Source organism: Neolamprologus brichardi, chromosome 3 (assembly GCF_056152115.1).
Source record: "Neolamprologus brichardi isolate AB-2024 chromosome 3, ASM5615211v1, whole genome shotgun sequence".
NCBI classification, from domain to species: Eukaryota; Metazoa; Chordata; class Actinopteri; order Cichliformes; family Cichlidae; genus Neolamprologus; species Neolamprologus brichardi.
The window spans coordinates 32,439,705-32,460,223 of NC_142106.1; the positions used below are offsets into that span (position 1 = coordinate 32,439,705).

The following is a 20,519-nucleotide window of genomic DNA, read 5'->3' on the forward strand; positions in this document are numbered from 1 at the left end:
TGAAAGCCCTTTATCAATTCAAACGTGACACATGACCTTTCACACATATCTCTCTCTGTCTTTTCTCTTTTTCCCCATCTTTGTTTTCGTGCCGCTCTGCTTATTAACCCTTTCTCCTCTGAAGGCCCAGCACCGCGCTGTGTTTTCTCTGCTTCTGAAGGTTGCAGAGAACACTTATTGTAAGTCGAGGTGTTTGTTGTGTTAGTCCACGGCGTCCACGTTCACTCACGGCTAGAGCTTATATGGATGCTTACAACAGATTTTAGATGGTTGTGCACAACGGAAAGCTTTTTTCACTTTCTCCAAGGCTGTGCATGAAAACACAGAAACACTGCAGTAAGAGCGTCATCACCTCAGTTCAGTTCTGATGACTGTTTTTGTCCCACACAAGAGCATATAATGAAACGAAACACAAAAAGCCCTCCTGAATGGAAAAAAACAGGAGGAGAAAACCACAGATGTTGATCTGGAGACAGCAGGAATGATGTAACCCTCCCAAACAACCAGTTTGGTCTATAAGAAAGACAAATTTAGTAGGAGACATGGCAGTGAAATAATATGGCATCAGCTGGCACACATTTTGATTGCTGTTGTCAAACCTTGTTTACTGACGTACCTCTAAAGCCGGGCCAGATGGACAGGGTGTCAAACTCACTTTGCAAAGGGGGCCAAATAGAGTTCAGCTCGAGCTTAAGCATTGCCTTATAACCTATAAAAACAAAAACAGAGTGGTCCCCTTTCATTCAGTGTAAAATGTAACTATGAATTTAATCAATGCCATGTTTTTAGAAAAGAATCGCAATATAAGTAATATATTACTGATGCCCTTTTTTGTGAAACCAACTAATAGTAAAATAAATAAATAAATGTTATTCAATAAAAAACAAAAAACACAAGGTTCCATTTTCTGTCATTTAAGAGTTTATTTAGTTTGTTTACTTTGGTATATTATGGCAGGTCATGCGTCTCGTTGTCAGTTAAATATTCAGTATTTTCACGTTTCCAAAGCCTTCCCGTGGGCTTGATTATACTGTGGGTGAAGCATTTTCTAACACTGTGGTCATATGTTTGACACACCTGACTTCACCAAGCCCACCTGGTGATGCTCAGATGTGGACTTACCATCAGTGATCACATTCAGCTACCACTAAATAAAGCAGATCTCATTCATCTGGTGTGACAAGCCAACAGTGTCTCTTGTTTAACTGCACTGGCCTGAAATTTCAACCTCTGACGCTGATCATTTACATCTTTTCATTCATAATTTTCACCAGATACTTAAACTGTAAACTAGCATCTGCTGAGCTTATTAGTTTAACTGTACTGTTTGCTAACAATTTCATCTCTTTAATGCAACAGAACATTTTTTTGTCATTAACTTCCTTTATTTATATTTTGACCGTTTCTACTACTAAATCACATCTCTGAGTAACTTCACAGCTCAGATGTCTTCAGATCCACTCAGTGCTTCAGTTTTTTGACCCTACTTTACCTACAAAAGTGTCCTCTGGGTTACATTTACCTTTTACTCGAATAGCTAGTAGCTACACACTTGGCATTTACTGTAAACTTTCATTTTTCCGGTATCACTATTAAAACTGTGTATAAGTGTGGCGTGCAGAATGGGGAAAATGTAGAAAAGAGTTTAATTCCACTCGATCCGATGAAATATAAACGTGAACAGGCAGGAAAAAAAGTATTTGTTCAATTTTATTGATAAAATCATCATTATAAATATAATTACCATTATCATTGTTATGAATTAAATCAATTTATCTTTAGATTTGACTGGTGTAAAAAAAAAAAAAAAATCAAGCACCATTCGCATTAATAAATAGAGTTGCTTGTGCCAACATCTGGGTTATTTTGGGTATTACAATAAAAAAATATCCCATATCTCACATTCACCCCCCTGATCTGAACTAATTCTTCTCACGCTGGATGTAAACTGGGATTCATTTCCATCATTGTCACGTTATGCCTCTGTCCAGCAGGACTCCAAATGACAATGCGCAAAAACAAAGAAAACCAAAAGTATTCAAACTTTTCCAAGAGAACAATAATAACAATAATCATACTTATAATAACAAGAATTTCCATGAAAACAATCATAATTAAAAATTGCACCATGTTGTAGCTCTGCTCGTATTTAACATCACTGTACTTCAAAAAAAAAAAAAAAGAGAGATAAAGCATCACATTTAAAAACATAATCTTTACCATCTGACTGCTTGCACTGAGTTTGGTTTGCAAGTTTGAGTGTAAAACAAAATCCTTCGTGTTCATGTTTCGGTTTTTAGACTCGGTGTGAAGCCTGAATTACAAACCCACGTGTGTGCATGTTTAAGCCTGCATCAATCAAAGCTAACACTGTGCACAAGAAATGTGCTTTTACATAGAGAGCCACTACATACAGTTACAGGAGAGAGCGCTGTCAGTACCGACTGCATCAAGTACCTTTCATTAACAAATATGAACATTCACCCCCATAAACACCAATTTTAGATGAAAAAAGCTCAGATATTGTAAACGTTGCAAAACAGAATTAGTACTTTGTGTCATTTGTGTTAGAAAATATTGAAATCTTGGATTTATTCTCAGTGCTGTGGATGCTTTAAATCACTATTATGTACTGAGGTCATAGTTCCCTTGTAGCCTTGTTATTGGTTAAAAAAGAAAAACGAAACACTGATTTAAGAGGAAAATGTCATGTTGAAACTTTAAATCTCCCCCCTCAAAAAAATCCCAACACTGTTACCAGAGACAAATTTCTTGGTAAAAGTCAAACAGAAACACAGTTTTCAGAATTATAAGTGTGTCAGACAGCAGTTCAGGTGGAGTCGTCCAGTTAAGGGAAAGGATGGGATGAGATGGGGGACAGAGGGGAGAGGTGGGAGGTTAAGCTGCTGATGAGGATGAGTCTTTGTATATCTCCCTCCTCTGTGTGAGACTGCGGGTATTTTCTTAATCTCTCAACACACAACAGTACACGTAAATAGTTAACATACAAATATACATTTTCCTGATTTCAGTTTCAAGGGCCTTTATTGTTTTGTTTTCCCCTTTTTATGGCACTTACAAATCACCCAAAAAAACTTTAAAAAATGTCCCCCTCCTGTCTCTCATTTCTTCAGGTTTTTCTCCAGTTTCTCTCTTCTTCTTCTTCCTCTCGATTTCCATCCTCGCTCGGCCCTCGCTCCGTCTCTTTCTGTCCCTCTGCGGCAGTCTGTCAGCTACCTGCTGCTCTGTCTACACCTTGTCCAGCAGGGATCTCTTGCAGTAGAGGAGGCGTCGGGGCGTGCCGTACTTCCTGAAGAACAAAAGCGCTCCCAGGGTGATCACAACCAGCACCAGAAGGAGGACGGGGATCACCACGGCCAGGGGATTGGCCCAGCTCTCCGAATCCGACTCTTTGCGACCCTTCTTGGGGTCCTCGTTCTCACAGCCCATCCAGTCTTTGAGCACCGACTTGGGGTAGCCGGACTCCACCTTCAAGTACTGGTTGTTAAACTTCCAGTACTTGTTGGCTTTGTAGAAATAGGTGTAAGCTGTGGAAACAAGGTCCGAAATGGTCACAGAAATTCTTTAAGTGTCAACAATGGAGCTGCAATCTAATAATTTTCATTCTTAAACGAATTCTGAGACTATTGTTGTTTCAGAAATCAAACGAGTGCATCTGAGATCTCAAAAAGAAAGCAGCAGATTAAAAAACCCTTACATCCATCTTCACTCATGATGCTTGCTTTGACGTTATCTGGTGCACCGGTCCACTTGCTGATGGGCTTCGGGTAATCTTTGTCCACTCTGCGAGTCTTGTCGTTGAAACGGTAATATCTGCAAATGACGGAAACATTAAAGGCAAGAAATAAACGGCTTTGGGTGGGCACCTCCAGCAACAGAGGCAGAGCAGAGGACTCAAACTCAAACATCGGGCTTTAAAGGGTTGCTCCATCTCTTTACAAGTGGGAATTTTTTTTAAATATGGCCTCATAATGTGCAGATTGGTGGCCAATTAAAGGAAAAACTTGAGCCCTCGAGGCAATGACGAAACGTGTGGTTCTTCCAGGATTTCAAAAGCCCCGTCCACGAGGCACGAATGATCACTCACTGGTTTGAGCGAAAATATGACAGTGCTGTGAATCATATGTTAACGCCTTTTAAGCATCTCGACCCAGTTAAACATGTGGAAGATTTTGGACTGGCATATAAAAACAGTGCTCACCATCAAACACAGGGAGTATCTTTAGAGAGGACTGTGCTCCATCCCTGCAGCAGAGTTCAGGGACTCAGAGGTCAATGCTTTGCACACACAGACTCAGCGGCCCAACACATTACTGAGACGCTTCATGGTGGCTTTTCCCCTTTAATTAGCAAACTGTTTGTATTTTATCATAAAACCAATGTTAGGTCTGGAATTTGATCTTTTAAGATGTCTTTAAGATGCAAGTCAGCCCTCACATATTTCCTCTATGTTGTTATTAAAAAACAAAACCTACTGTTACAGCTGGGGTAAAAATCAATTCTCATGCCCATCTGCAACTGTGTGTATGTTAGACAGCATGAGAGTAGTAGTGCTTATTTTTAACAAGTTCACAGATGAGCTCGCAAAGTGTTTATGCCCACAATCCTTTAACTGTTTGAAACATGTTACATGTTCAACTTAGATCCTTTAACTGGAATACATGTAAGTGTGTTACAAAAGCACAAGGTAAAATGTTCAATTTTACTGAAGCTGGTTAAATTAAACTTCCTTGATAGCTATACATTCAGGTATATTTTCCCAAATGATTGATTATTTTAATAAATAAAACTTTGATTTGACATATTTCTGTTGGATTTTGCTTAAAGTGATTCATGTTTATGAAAGCAAATCATTTTTTAAGTGTACAAATACTGTTTTATGGGGCTTCACAGTAAAACCCATTTCATGAGAATATAACAAGAATTAAAAGTCTAAAACTATTTTTTTAACCAATCTAACACCTAACATTACATGCAGATTTGAAAAGAGGTTTGGTATGATATAAAAAGTTACAAATACCTTAACAGATAAGGTTGCATATATTATGAGAAAGGTTTCTTCTCATTTAGGAAACAAAGTAAAACAAACGGGGAATAAAAAGGAAAACTCACTGAGAGTCTTTGAAGAAGTACGTCTGTCCTGTTGGCGTGTAGAAGAGAGCGGCGTCGATCTTATCTTCGGGCAGACCGGCCCCCAGCTCCTTCAGGCTCTTTGGAGAGTCCTTGTCCATGGTGGACTCACTGAAAACCCAGTATCTGCTACCTGGAAGTTAAAAAAGAACAAAGATTGAAAACAGACCATTTCGGTCAGATTAGAGTGTAGAACACATGCAACAGCTGCAGCGATGCAGTCATCATAAATCTGATTCTTCATTGATCCCATAGGGAACCTACCCTTGAAGAAGACAAATTTCCCATCATCTCTCTCGTAAGCGGCATTGATGTTTGATGGCAGGCCTTTCCAGAAGTGGCTTATGAGCATCGGGTAGCCAGGCAGCACCTTGTTGTTGCGCAGACGCCAAAACCACTTGTCCTGAAAAGATACACGGGAACCGATCGACCCATTAAACAACCAAATCATTAATAATTAAAACTTCTGAGATTAGCCAAATGTACCACTGAACTGGATATTCTGGATATTATATAAAGCTATTTGTATATATAAGAGCTATTTCTTATATTGTGTAACTTTGTGATGTATTGTATTATTTAATTTAGTTTACATAGTTACTATTATTACATTTTGTAACCTTGGGGATAAATAAAATATTCTAATTCTGATTCCTGTACAAGCTGTAGTCAAGATTCCCAATATTTCTAACATCGAATAAAACGTTGATTTTTCAGAATTAGCTCTGATTGTGCATTTTTATCTGCTGGGTTATGTTATTGAAAACACAGCACTGCCCCAACTCAAAGAAACCGTCTTTTGTACCTTAAATACAAACTTTTCCCCTCTGAGGACAGCGATGGTGTCAAAGTGTCCATCACAGACGTCAGGGCCGTGGTCTGGCTTGTCGGGATTGGAGGGTTTAGTGGGACGAGGAGGAGGAGGAGGAGCCCCAGACTTTGATCCTATGATCAGAGAGGGAAGTGAAACATGCTTAATTTGCAGGACCGCAAAAAAAAAAGAAAAAAGAAAATCTATTTTTAATTATGCTTAGAACTTCTTTTTGCTTGGCTACATATTGCAGTATGATGATTTATTGCACTTACTCAATATTCGTCTTAAATTTAACTAAAAAAGAACAATGCTGACACAGTGAAAGAAGGTTTTGTTATTTAGACATATTTTTTCAAGGACATTGTTTTAATTGTTAGTTTTTACTTGTTAGCGTCGTATTGTGTAGATAATTCAGGGGGTGAGCCACGCAGTCTCGTAATCTTTGAGTTCAGGTGTTGCCAGTCCCATCGGCACGGGTGTATACAAACAGCCATACAGTCTACTTTACAAATTTTTATAAATGAATGGGTTTTTCTAAAGAGCTCAATGAATTTGACAATGGTGCTGTAGCAGGATGCTACCTTTACAACAAGTTAGTTTGTGAAGTTTCTTCACTCCTAGATATTCCACCATCAGTGGTTTTATTGCAAAGTGGAAGTTTCATGAATCACAGCAATGAATCCACAAACTGGAAGACCACATGAAGTCACAGAACGGGCTCAGTGAAAAACACCCTGCAGACTCCATAAGTGCAGAGTTCAGGGATCCTCTGGCATTAACATCAGCACACCAACTGTGCACTGGGAGCTTCATGGCATGATTTTTCCATGGTTCAGCAGCTCCAGTAGGTGCAACGTGTAGGCGGCCCAATTATTTGTCCATAAAGGGTAGTTTATGGGTTAAGCTTGCTAGCATTAGCTAATTAAGAAGAACTCTAACTTTGCATATAAATATGGTACCTTTTGCCTCTAAAAGCAGATTTTAAAAACTCCAGTTTACAAAACAGACAAGTGATATCAAGAGAACTGTTTAATTTTTAATTATAGGCCATGGGACCGATGGGGTTTCTTTGTAAAAAAGTGACCCAGTAGCCTCAAAGAGGGGAGTCTTAGTATTAGTGTCACCAAAAAAGTTGGTTCATTAATAAATAAATGCCTTCTTCTTCTACTAAACCAACGCACCATAAATTGCCTGGATTCCTCTGCGGTCATCATCAGGGAGCTGGAAGTTTTCAGTGTCAAACCATTGATAGAAGGGGGCCATGATGGCAGCGGGGTCGTTGGAGTGCTCTAGACCCAGAGCGTGACCAAGCTCGTGGACAGCGACCAGGAAAACATCGTTACCTTGAAAGAGAAGATCAGAATGTTGCCGAAAGCTCTGTTCAAAGTTCTGAAACTATCGTTTTCATGATTTCAAACAATCTGCATACACAAAGTTTGTCTTGTCCTCTTCTTCTCAACCTTTCACCCACTTCTCTTACCTCCCTGATCGACCGTCCCAGTGGTCCAAGGTTCAGCAAGGTCAAAGTGCGTGTCCCCACCAATGGCTGGACCGGGGAAATAAGCGTGAGCTAGGAAACCACCCTCGCCGTCGAACGGTGTGCTGTCGCCGTGGAATCCCTCTGCAAAGGAGAGCATGATGTCTGCGTACTTATCAGGTGAGCCTCTGATCTGACTGAAGGGGATCTCTCTGAAGGTGAGCGGGATGGCGCTCTCCCACACCTTGAAGGCCTTTCGAATGGCGTCGAACGTGGCGCGTTGGCCCACTTTAGGGGTATAGTTCTCTATGCTGGAGAAGCAAAGAGGAATGAATCAGCTTACATCAATAATAACAATTTGTGATTAGCATTAGTCGCTGTGTTTTCTTGAGCTAGAACCCAATGCACTTCATATTTCCAGAATAAATCAGATTCTATATGCAAGTAAAGTCAAACCAAATCACTGAATAGTGTGGTGAATTCTGACCTGAAGGTCACCTCAGACTTGTCCCACTTCAGACCCTGCACAGCATATCTCTTTCTCCTCAGGTTGCTCTTTAGCACTGGTCCAAACTTGTCAGGAACGCCACATCGTGGCCGTTTCATCGCCCTGGAAACACAAAGGTAACACTTTCAGTTTTAATCCAGAAAGTATGTGGACTCCTCTGAAGAACTTGTGGTTATTAAGTCTTTAATAATGGCAGCTTTAGCTTCTCACACAGCCGCTTCTATCCAAAAATGTATAAAGAATGTGACAGTCCGCTATTCACCTGTAATAATCTGAGGCCAAGCTGTTATCTTTAATGTAAACCAGGACTCACTCTATTGTGTTGGTGTCTATGGAGCCAGTGACGGTCAGTCCGTAAAAACTCTGCATGGCGGATATCGCTTTACTGATGGTGTCTGGTGAGCGGATGGCCTGGGCTCTCACATCACCTGGAGGCAGGTAGCCATACTGCTGCAGCCAAGCCTGATGGAGAGACAGAGAGAAATAAATGTTGAATAAGACCTTTAATGCACAAATCATTTTCTGACTAGCTGGACAAAGCTAAACACTGATGCTTTACTGAAAAGAAGAACTGTCTTGTATGTATTTAGTTTTAGAAATTCAGTACTATTAACATGAGCATTTTCATTCAAAGTGGTGTAATTTCATCAAGAAACACGTAACGTTTAGGTACAAATGAGACATGTCAGTTATGGAAGTTGCCCATAGTTTGCATGGAAGATATTAACTTGCAGACAACTGTAAAAAGTGTAAACTGGAAACAAAGACAATAAAAGTTGTATCTTTTCAAATTTGTTCAGTGGTAAAATACTGGTACTGGTTGGCAGGTAGTTGGCAAGTGTTTGCAGACAACTCAGCATCTTTGATGCAAATGGCAAATGTAGCAGTCACACCCCGCGACATCTAGCAACTATCCCCCAACTATGGAGGGAAAACACGTTTCCCTCGTGACCACGTGTTGCTGTGGGGGTTGGCGACTGCTAGTTTTTTGGCCTAAGTGACAGAGACCTTGATTGGTAATTTACTTTGTGATTTTTGAGTCACACAAATGCATGTTTTTCACATTTTTTGATGAAATAAGTAACTGAAACATAAAGAAAACACAAATTGTGAAACAGACAATAAGCTGGATTAACATATTTCTATAATATAAGAAAGTTTGTGGGCACGCTGCTTTAGAAACACCAAAACATCCTTTATTACGGCAGTATTTTCATCTAAGAAGAACTGAAAAATCACACTCCCACTACGCGTAAACCATAGAAATCTACTGATGCGTGAGTGTAAAGTGCTGAGTGTGCTCGAATAGGCATGCTCACAAAAAGGAAAACTTCAAGCTTGTAAAAAAATTTATTTATTTGCTAAAATAATATTGTTGCTATAGGAGACTTTTATTTTTTATTGGGCATATAATTGCTGTTGAAATCTTTCTGTTTTACTTTCTCTCCGAGTTAGTCAGACAGGCCAAAAACAACAGTAAAAACCACCTGAAAACATCAAAAAACATCTTAGTCAACAGAAAAGAAGGGACTGGCCTCCCGTATGAGCCTGTGGGTGTTTGTCTACTTCAAGTCAACTTTCAGAGCTTGTTTGGACCTGCTTCTCTTAGTTCAGCTGTACATCACACATTATATGGCAGATAATGGGTGTGTGTGGGTGTATGAGTGGGTTTTTGTGTGCCATGCTGTCTTGCTTAACCTCCCTCTTCAGCAGCCAACATACGCTGAGGTAACTCAGCATGCTAAATTTATTGTCTTTTCTTCATGTGACTGTGACATTACCCAGTTTATGGTTTCTTTAAAGCTAACATCAAACCCTCAAATGCCCCCTTGATTTCTGCTGGACTTGTAACGGGAAACTTTGTTGTGGGGTCATAAGGAGGCATGAGAGAGGAATTGAAAGCCAAATAAAACACTGATGTCATCTTTGTCACAATGACCCAGAACTCTGTCTAGACGATCGCTGCCAAATACAGCGGTCATGAGGCTGGAAAAAAAACACCTTCAGGAACATTTGGGCTCCTCAAAGCTTTAACTTTAAGATCCCTTTGCCACTGTCTGTTTCTATTGTCCTCCTCGCTGTCTGCCTATCTGTGCTCTTGCCAACCGAAACCACCACTGTTTATCTTTACACACTAAAGGTCGGTCTTTTCTTTCCACTGCCTGCTGCTGGTGGTCAAAAACTGGGCCACTGTAATGGAGAAGTTTGACAATGGGGGAAAGGGGAGAAAAGTCAGATGACACTTTCGATGGCACTCCTACTTGCTAGGAGATAAAAAAAAGTCAAAGAGCTAATAGGTAGTAGCTGACAGTAAGTAGTTGTTTACCCATTTGTAGATAGAAGCTAAACTAACTAAAAAGCTGAGCTGAGCAACCTTTACACTGGTTTAAGGTACTTCTTGAACGCTGCCTTGAATTTAGATTTAAATGAATGTTAATAAATTAACATGGTTCATAGGTTGCCTGCTCAACCAGGTGAGCTAAAGGTTCACAGCCATGTATAACACACACGATATGGTAGACAGTGGGTGTGTTTGTTTGTATGAGTGGGTTTGTGCCACAAAAGATAGATTTATTAATCCTTTTATGGCAGTAATTTGTGCTTCTCGCTTTCTAAAAACTCCTCTGCGTAGATCTCTGCACGACACGGAAACAACGTCAACATCCGTCCGTCCACATTTTAGTCTATGCCATCATGGACCACAAACTATTTTGATCAGGGAAATGAGGTCAAGGTTTTAACCATGTTTGGCTATAAATAGACAGCCTAATATGCATAATTTGAGTCAACATATAAAGGTCAAATGTCTAACAAATGGTTGAAACAGCTAGCTAAACAAATAGCTAAATTGTTAGCCAATACAGAAAGTGCTAAAACTGCTCTCAAGTACCCCGGCGCATTTAAAACTGTATGGTTAAATAAATAAAAATGCTAATAAACATATTTGACCTTATGAATAAAAAATCAATTTTAACTAAAAATAAATTGCAATTGCAAGCTAAAAATATGACAATAGAAAACAAAATTGCTAACAAGGATAAACGGTTGAAATAGCTAGCTAAAAAGAAATCTGGATAAGCAGTTTAAAGTTGTCACTATACATAGCGGATGTTGTTTTATCACTATGTTCTGTTAATACTGTGATGACAGTATGCTGGTAAGCTGATTGTAACTGTAAAGTGTAATCTGGAGCTAGTTTAAATAAATTCTAATGAGCAAAATTCACAGCTGGTGTTGATAAAAGGTTCTTAAGTCAGTTTTGTGACATTTTAAGAAGGCTGTAGCTTTACTTTTGACTATCAGATACTGGAGTTGTAGCTAACTCATCATCTCCTGACTCCCTTGTTGAAGCTAAATGCATCTTCAAGTGTGTGTTTCCAATTATGTATGTGCACACACAGAGTTAAAACAAATTTTTATCCCCACCACAAATGAAGCCAGTGGAATTACCCCAAATTCTTTCATTAGCGTCATCTAAACCTCAGATATCTCTCTTGTTCCACCATATGTCCTGGTTTTCTCTTCAAGCCTGCCTCCAGCAAGTGAAGGGCAAACCATGGATGGAAAAGGAGCAACTGGGCAACAACTGGGCCATCCACAGCCTGTGCACACACAGCTACTGTTAGTCATGTGGTGGGCAGAGAGGCCAGAGAACAAGGTTCACTTATGTTAACCCGCAGAGAGACGACTTATCCCCCTTCTCCCTATCTTTGCATATTCAGTCAGATTATTTAAACATCTAGTAAATGTATTTTATCCTCTGACTCTCTTACTAACCAACCAAATTTACTTTCTCTGCCTCTCCACTAAATACGACTAGTGTGCCCTGTGGCTCCAGTGTGGTGAAGCGTCTGCTTCTATAAAAACACTCTCCGCTCCACTGCATGAAAGTCTCTCCCACACTGTGAGGACCTCCACTTCTCTCCTCTAGTCACAAACTACTCCACACACCGCCACCACCTCCGGTCGGAGCGCCAGGTATCCCAGCATGCACCTCGCCTATGTGAAACTCCCTTGCAGCCACCATCAAAGCTTCTATTTATTAAGATTTGTACATGGCTGGTATTGTTGGCCTGTGGGTAGCCAATTACCTGGCTACACAGCCATGTGTGGTCAAAGTACTGCTGCTGGTGGTTGGTAAACACACCTTTGAGCCCATGTAGTGACGTGTGGTCTGAACATATAATGCACAGAAACACAACTGATGCAACGTAGTGGAAAAGTTGGCAAAGCTGCACGATGTAGCTCCACTCTGTCGCTTTATCGATAATTAATCATAGATTGATTCAGTTGCCTAAAATGCATTTGTTCCAGCTCCCATGGTGTTTTTGCTCTTCTTCTGTGTCATTTACATATCTGCTGGGCTTAGACTGATGAGGAAAACATTTCACGTTTCTGGCAGAACTGACGTGACATTTTTCACTATTTTTTTCTCCATTAAAGAGAGAGGACAAAGTATCCCAACAAATATGGTTGTGATAAGAAGCCAAATACTGAACCGTAGACAGATGGATGTTGATGTTGTTTCTCAGTACAACAGATCAACGGGTCAGACTGTTTCTTAAAAAGAGAAAAATGCACATCAAATGATGGTAAAGTAGGAATTAAATGCATTTGTCGTCGTTTTTTAAACAATGAGAAATAATAGGGTTAGTACACAGGCAAGTAAATAAAATCAAGAACACGTTTAAGGTGCTTAGTTTATCTGACATGATTTAATGGTACAATTAGCTCAGTAAGTCTAGGCCCAAAAAAGTGAAGGTATCAGTTTGACTCATTATTGAGGCATTTTTTCTTAATTTTTTTAAAGAAAACTTTTCCTTCAACCATGACTAGACTAGACTTGGTTATTCAGCACTGAAATGTTTGCTGGGACATTGGTGGCATCTGGTCACAAAAACACAGAAAGAGCAAACTGCAACATTTAAGTTTGAATCTGGATCATTGGCTTTGGCAGATGTTCTCTCAACAATATCCTGTAATTCCAACAATCTACAGATTAAAGATAGAATTAAAATGCTCAGCAGCAGTTTTACCCTTCACTGTAAATTAGATGGCCACGTATTAAGCTCGAAGCAAGTCCCTGAAATTGAGGAAACATACTTTTAAAGCTCATAGCTGCTTTTCTTTTCTTCTTTAGAAACTCTCGAGTGCTGTTGGGAGTGTGTTTTTGATCGTTATCCTGCTGGAATATTCTTTTTCTGCCAAGCTTGTGGAGCCTGGCAGTCACCTTTTGCACTCATGCAGCCCCGTATCCCAGCACCTTAAACTCCCTGCTCCCTGCTCTTTATATGCACATTTCCATATAAACAGTTTTGGCACCAACTAAAGAAGTTTTTGCTTTGATAATTTTTAAAATCAGGCTTCATTTCCTTACGTCATAAAATACACTTTTGCCAGAAGTACCAGAGAAATGCCCAGACTTCTGTGAACCAAGGTATTACAGACTCATTGCCTGGACTTTCTGCAGACCAATCGGGCTTCCAGACGACCATTTTAAAGCAGAAAAAAACCCTGATTGTGAGGACGGAGCTATCTTGGCGTCATCTTATCAAAGGAGACAATTCATCAGGCTTCTTTTCACAATCTTTAGAAAAGTCTCGCAGTTTTGTATCCAAAAGCACGCAAGGTTATTTTTCTGGGATGCAGCACACAGAGATGTACCTATGTGATATCCTTTGCAATGCCTGAGCTGTCACAGCAACTCATCCCATTCCATTTCCATTGGAAACATCTGTGCTGAGACAAGATGCTCTTATTTTTCAGAGCTCAAACTGCAAATACTGGCACTGTGGCTATCGCCTGGTCACCACTGCTGCTTTTTTTTGTTGGTCAGAAATCTTCTTCCTTTATACTTTCCCACTTTTTTGAAGCCAAAAATCAGATTTTTTTGTAATTTCTTTGTAAAGTCTTCCCCACATGGAGCCAAAATGCTGCCACGCATACACACTGGAACTCAAAGGTGCGGTAAGTTTTGCTTCTGTGATCACAGATTCTCTTACTCATTCTACTTTTAGGCCTATATTCTTCAATTTAAATACCATTACTCACAACAGGAACTTTTCCACTTATCAACACAAGATCTCTATTATGTCTGAACATAGAGTTGCCCATCACAGGCCATGTGGGTGCACTCTCATGAGACTGGAGGTGCGCACACATACGTAAACCCAACCACAACTTCCTCAAGGTCATGAACTAGAGTTAAGAAAAAACTTCCAGGAGCATTTATAGTTCTTGTGGTCAAAAACAAAGCGATGAAGACACTTCCTCTTCAGAGGAAGAAGCATCATATGGGATTTTTTTTCTATTTGTGCAATAAAAAAAAAATAGACAACAATAACAAGAAGGACAATGGTGTGAGCTTCACGGACATATTTAACCATTTATAAAGAGCAGTTCTCTCTTAAACGATGCTAAATCATGCTCTTCTGTCCACTGCACTGCTGCTAAAACACTAAACGCTGCCTCTTTGACTTTTATTGATGAAGACTAAATTTTCCTGTCTTTAAAATCTCAGCAGGGATGAGTGAAAAAAACAGACTGACCAGAGCAATGAGGGCAGCAGAAGATGATTTAAAGTGCAGAGTTACTTACATTAAAGAGGGAAAGGTAAAAGCATTAAGGACAGAGAGTGGGCACAGACACAGAGAGAGAGAGAGGTTAGGAGTATGGTTGAATTTAAAGTTGAGGGACTGAGTCAGTTGTTCCTCTCGCCGTGTGCCAACGGAAAAAACTGAGAATTCTGCTCATGAGCGGCTGAACCTCTCATTGCTTCACTTCTTGGCGTCTCTGACCCAGTTAGCACTCACACCAGCGCCGTGCAAAGTTTTGTCTGCTTTCATGTGTCTTCCTGGTCAAACAGGTCATAAAATGCACTCACCGGAGGTTTTGGTTATGGTGAAACACTATTATACTGATGCCCGACAGCTTTATAGAAATATTTACTGAACTGTCTCTACACTCTGCACCACAGCACAGTTCTACTAAAGTTCTCTTTCTTATTTTCAGAGGGAACATATTAGACTGTTTATTCGATTTTTGTTACAACTGTAGTGGACAAAAGTATTGGGAGACACCTCTGAACCTTTACATTCAGGTGTACTAAATCAAACATCTAGCCACACAGTCTGCTTTTGCAATAATCTGTGGAAGAATGAATCGTTCTGAGTCCGAGTGTGGCGTTGTAACAGGACACCACCTTTGCAACAAGTCAGCTTTTGAAACTTCTTCTCTCCAAGATATTCAACAGACGCTGATTATCAATGAATTATTGCAAAGTGGAAGATTTTAGGAACCACAACAACTCACAGTGCGTAAAAGTCACAGACACTCTGCTTACTCAGTAACTGCAGAGCTCCAAAGATCCTCTGGCATTAACATCAGCACATAGACTGTGCACCAGGAGCTTCATGGCCGAAGCTGCAGCTCCTGCAGGTGTAACGTGTAGGTGTTTCATTTAATGTAAAAATGAAGTTTTTGTTCCAAAGCATCCGTAAAACGACTGTTTAAAAATCGTTTATATGTCAAATAGTACTGGAATTTATTTATTTTTTTAATAAGTCTTCAAGCTCAGTTTTGTCTTGGCACATGTGGCCTTCAATCAGCTGTACACCTGAGACCAAAACCAGTAAGAGTGCAGTTTTAAACTGCATCTATTTTAAGTTAAAAATAGCTTAAATTGAAGCCTCCATTAGCGTCACAGTTAACTATTTCTCTTTGATGTCCTCTATCAGCGGACCATATTCTTAGCCCGGTCAGCACAGATAGCCCCTCGGCTCTCTCTTGAAGTCCATCAGTTTCTCATTAGGCCTGGTGCAGCTGATTATTTTGACATCTCTTAGGTGACAGCTGCGGCCTGTCAAAGCAGCACGCAGCAGATCTCGAGCAAGGGCTTCCCTTTGATGCTACATCAACAGCGGCTCCAGTCAAGATAAAGGGAATTGAACCCAGATGTGTTTTGACCAGATCTGTACAAACCCGCTGCTAGGATCATAAGACATGCGTCTCCAGATGGCAACAGGAAATCTCCAGATTTTTTTTTTTTTTTAAAGTCAAGAATGGAGAGATCCTGTTTAAGAGTCTGTTGTTTTCATTGCTGCCCACTTCCTCTGCTCACAGCGTCTAACTAAGCATTTTATTTAAGTCAAGAATCCATAGAGAAGGCAGAAAAAAGGGAGAGAATGAAAACAGATGGTGGAAGGAAAACTGGGTACTTCAGAAGAAGTGACTTAATTTTCAGAGCATAGGGGGAAGTATTACTTCTCTGTTAGCCGGGCTTCTCTTTTCACTCAGCTTGGATAAATTGGGATTAGTTTGTCAGAGCGACGTTAACATGTTGAGCAACACTGATAAACCACAAAATTCCCGTAAACTCAGTATGAGTTACTCCCCCCCCCCCCCAAAAAAAGGAGCTTCAGCCACTTCAAGTAAACACTGACGTCACTCACTTGTTATTTTGTCTTTTGCATCTCATATCTTTCCAGCAGCAGTTTATTCTACTTTCTCCACACAGATGAGTCTCCTGTTTGATCACAGGTTTCATATACAGATCTTAGGTGATGTAATCCTCAACCTATAATTAAAACTTATCCTTCTTCTCCATCGGGGCTGACTGTTGTGTCTGACAGTAAAACTGTGTGCACAGCCTCCATCGCCAGACGTGACAGCCACAATTCACCTGATCGTGTTTCTTTTTGCACTGAGGGTTATTGATACATCGCTACGTTGGTGTTTTCTAGCTGTGAGAGGCGACACTGAAGTACATAGCCGTGTTTTCTCACTTTGTTTACAGACATTCATCACCGTGTTCGCCACGGGACAGCAGCCTGCGGCGTCTTATAAACTGTCTGACTCTGAGTTATCCACCTTGTCTGGCTTGACTCACACGCCAGCAACTTGTGGTCAGTGACTAAGGTCCTCCTTCGTGCTTCTCGTCTCCGCACAGAGCTGCAAAACACTCTCGTAAATTGAAATTACTTCTTTTGCACAATTGGGATGACTCAAATTTCACATTCAAATCTATAAATGGTGCATCCTGTCCGTTATAGGAAGTGGATGGTAGACTGCAGCGTGCCTGAATGTCACGGGACATTGCACCATAAATGGTCACATAAATGTACTTTTGACCGATGATGTTATGGTAAACTGGAACTTTTAGTAGGTATGTTGGGCATAAATGGACTGAGACTACAGCCACCCACGGTGCTTGAACTCAATTATTTTGGAGATCTGATGGCAGAATAAGTTCTTCAGAAGAAAGCTGCACTCTTCCTTAGTATTTCCAGGCTGCTGACACCTCTGTGCATCATGTCCGGCCTCACCAGCTTCCCATCTGTGCTGCCTGTGCAGGCAAATGAAAACCATTAACCCCCTCCCCCTTAGTACCACCACAGTACCCCCCCCCCCCCCCCCCCCCAATCCCCATCCCCTTTTTTTTTCTCAGAACAAAGCAGCTCAGCTGAGATTTCCACACTGTACACAGCCACTGCACGGCTGGGTCTCCTCCACTTACTGCTGAAAACTTTTGACTTCTTTCCCCCTAGATGGAAAAATAAAGGTTGGGAAGTTCTTGGAAAAAAATGTCAGGCTGTTTGAAGAGGAGAAAATAAACATGAACTGTGGCAGCTTTTAGTGGAAAAAAACAACTAAAAATTATAAAGTTATAGGGAGTAAAGGTCATTGGAGTGTCACAGTAATAGATTACTATACAGTTATTGGTAATACGTGCTTTAAGTACATGGAAACCTCAACTCTTCAAAAAAAGTGAGCAAACACAGACAGAGTTTCACGAGTACTGTGGGAGGAAAACACACCTGAAAATGCAGACACGCTGCAGCTCGTATTGCACATGCAGAAATGAACGTGTAGCCTCTATAAATGTGCACTGCATAAAGTAAATGGACCTCCAATTCACTTACCTCGGATTTTAGTAGGTCTGCGATGACGGAGGTAAGACCGAAGCAGCAGAGACCGCAGGCCAGGGCGAGGACCCGGAGTATCATTGTGATATCTGGAGATTATCTCGGAGATTTCAGGAAGCTTTCCCTCCACACAAATCCGTCCTGAATAGGGAGGACAAAAAAACTCCAAAACAAAATCGACTGATGCTACTCCGCGTTGTAAAACGTGGCACAAAAACTTTGTCGTATCCGCATGGACACTTTCAGGGCAGTCAGCAACTTTTACGCACAGAAACGATCGCAGCAGAGTCGGAGCCGAAACAACAACAAAAAACTAAAGCAAAAGGCTGAAAAGGGAAAGAGAGATGCTGCAACCTAAAGCCTCGCAGTCTGACTCCCTTTCCCCTATACCAGGACTACCTGTGGCGTGTGTGGACGTGGAGAGAGCGAGCAACACAGAAGGGAAGAGGGAGGGGGGGCTCATTTTCTTTAAGGTCCTCCTCCAGTAAAAAACGTCACGCTTTGCAAGGAAGTTCAATTACTACACTACTACACTTTTATTTATTTTTTTGTATTTAAGGGAGTGATTACGAAAATAAAAGCTCCATAACTGAAAACACTGAGGTCGCACTCCTGATGCATTTTCAGTATCAGTATGAAGCAGAAATGTTAATTTCTGTACTTGGAAGCTGAAGATTTGGGCACCGGCTGAAGTTAACATGTGCAGAAATGTCTGTCAATGTCCCGAGTGAACACGAGGACAGCATGACGGGTTTAAGGAGAAGAGTTAGGCCACGTTTCACGTTGTGTTTAAATGCGCATGCCTCACCCATTAACATTTAGCTGATTAAGATTTCCACCTAAATGTCCCTGCAAGTTCAAAATAGGTAAAAAACAAAAAAGGCTACATATGCGATGATTTTAAGGTCTCCTTTACATTTAGACTGTTACTGAGTGTGGCTGAAGGCAAGATAGTGAGGCAACATTTCCTTCAGATAAGTTAGAAGAACTGGGAGCAACACTTGAGACGTTTTTTTTCTCCCTCTCATAACTTGCATAGTTTCCAAACATTTTGAGGAGAGAAAAAAAAAGTCTTAATATTGGACCTCCTCCTTTTTTCTTTGTGTTTCTCTGTGCCAGACAAGAGGAGAAAATGCTGTGCTCCTACTCACTGAGAGTGGGCTTGTGTGCTGTGGGGTTTTAGTTTCACAGCAGTGGTTGTATGATCTCATAATTCACAATACTTAAAAAGACTGTTTAAAACAAAATTGCCAGTTTATGATTTTGTTGAGCGTGATGAATGCATGTGTCCTGTATGTTGTTCGGGGCCCTGTGTCCTCATTAAATCTCCAGCTGTGGGTGAAAGTGTACAAAACAATGTTTCAAACTTGATGCAAGAAAATTTTAAACTAGCTCAGTGCTGTGAATGAAGTTGTCAAGCTTGTGCTCTACACATAAGCTGTTATGCTTTAGACAAGATTGGAAATCACTGCAGCCGTGCAACAGCAGAGTTAGAAGTGCAAGATTTTACTTTAAAATAGAGTGAAGTGAGTCAGTTGAGTGGAGTGAAGAAAAAGAACAGGACTCTGAGGGATTAAAGACAGCGTGCTTATTTTCAGTGAAGCAAATAACAAGACTGACAATAGAAGGAAAGTAAGTTGGTGGGTCCAGGACTCCAGTGCGAACAAGCCCACAGATGAATTCATCTCCAGAGGAAAACTCTCAATAACTCACTCAGACACAGCTGGGATTCCTGTGCAGAAATGAGATACAGGTGAGGAGAAGACAAAAACCAGATCGTGTGAAAAGTACTGAAGAAGGAGCCAACTTCACTTCACTGTTTCCAGTTCAACTATCAGGCATCGACTGAAAGATCTCCTCAGTCTTAAATAGCAGACAGCACTTACCGACAAGTGAGTTCATTATCTCCAGGTATGCTGGGAAGGCAGGAGAAAGTAACCCACCCTGCAAGAGAAGGTGTGTTTAACTCCCACATGCAGACACACACACACACACACACACACAGACACACACACACACACACGCACACAGAGGAGGAGGCATAAATGCATAAAGAGGAGAGACGGACAGAAAACTGGAGGAGCACAACAGGAACTACTTTTAATGTGACTTGGCACAAATGGACAATTCTTCATATGTTATGAGACATCCAGCCTTTTGGTGTAAAACATACTAAAAATTCAAAAATACAAGTTAACCATATGAGGTCTAAACCATCATTGGTGACAACCCAGCTCCAAACCCTAACCAGACTGTTTTTTGGGGAAAAGTAAATATTCCGATTTCTGTTTTCTTCACTGTCTGATTGCCAGATCTTGGGAGAACAACTTAAATAAACAAAATGACATGTTATGATTGCTCAATGTCACTCCTGATGATGACTTAGACCTCACAGGCCTAAAATCTAACATCTGCAGGGAGACACGTCATTCGGGTTTTCTTTGATCGGATATGATTTGGCACAAATGGACTTCATTTGTGCCAAATCATATTTTCATTTCTATTCACCATAAACACCACAGACTTTGCCAAATACTTTCTAAAAAAGTTTTCTGATAACTCAGCAATTGTTGGCCTCATCACTGATGGGGACTGCAGGGAGTACAGAAAACTGACCGAGGACTTTGTTGACTAGCGCCAACAGAA

General features: G+C 40.7%; 1 protein-coding gene across 2 annotated transcripts; it reads right to left on the reverse strand.

Moving 5' to 3' along the window:
* Positions 1 to 1,667: 1,667 nt before the first annotated feature.
* On the reverse strand, positions 1,668 to 18,308 carry mmp14a (matrix metallopeptidase 14a (membrane-inserted)). 2 transcript variants are annotated; one of them, XM_006809325.2, is made up of 10 exons: positions 17,871 to 18,308; positions 8,264 to 8,412; positions 7,930 to 8,052; positions 7,446 to 7,753; positions 7,147 to 7,308; positions 5,957 to 6,096; positions 5,416 to 5,554; positions 5,134 to 5,284; positions 3,719 to 3,834; positions 1,668 to 3,548 (listed from the first exon to the last, which is right to left on the reverse strand). In XM_006809325.2, the coding sequence occupies exons 1-10, from the start codon at positions 17,952 to 17,954 to the stop codon at positions 3,250 to 3,252; spliced, it is 1,671 nt and encodes a 556-aa protein (XP_006809388.1). In that variant the 5' UTR covers positions 17,955 to 18,308; the 3' UTR covers positions 1,668 to 3,249. The 2 variants fall into 2 exon arrangements, with proteins under 2 accessions (XP_006809388.1, XP_087693074.1); XM_087836948.1 differs by having other exon boundaries at positions 1,669 to 3,548; positions 5,134 to 5,280; positions 5,412 to 5,554.
* Positions 18,309 to 20,519: the final 2,211 nt, after the last annotated feature.

Excerpts from the sequence above, each read along its gene's own strand:
- mmp14a (XM_006809325.2), bottom strand. The coding sequence starts at position 17,954 with ATGATACTCCGGGTCCTCGCCCTGGCCTGCGGTCTCTGCTGCTTCGGT. Across the intron at positions 6,097-7,146 it reads AGGAATCCAGGCAATTTATG|GATCAAAGTCTGGGGCTCCT; the intron begins GTGCGTTGGTTT and ends CTCTGATCATAG. Across the intron at positions 3,549-3,718 it reads CATCATGAGTGAAGATGGAT|CTTACACCTATTTCTACAAA; the intron begins GTAAGGGTTTTT and ends TTGTTTCCACAG.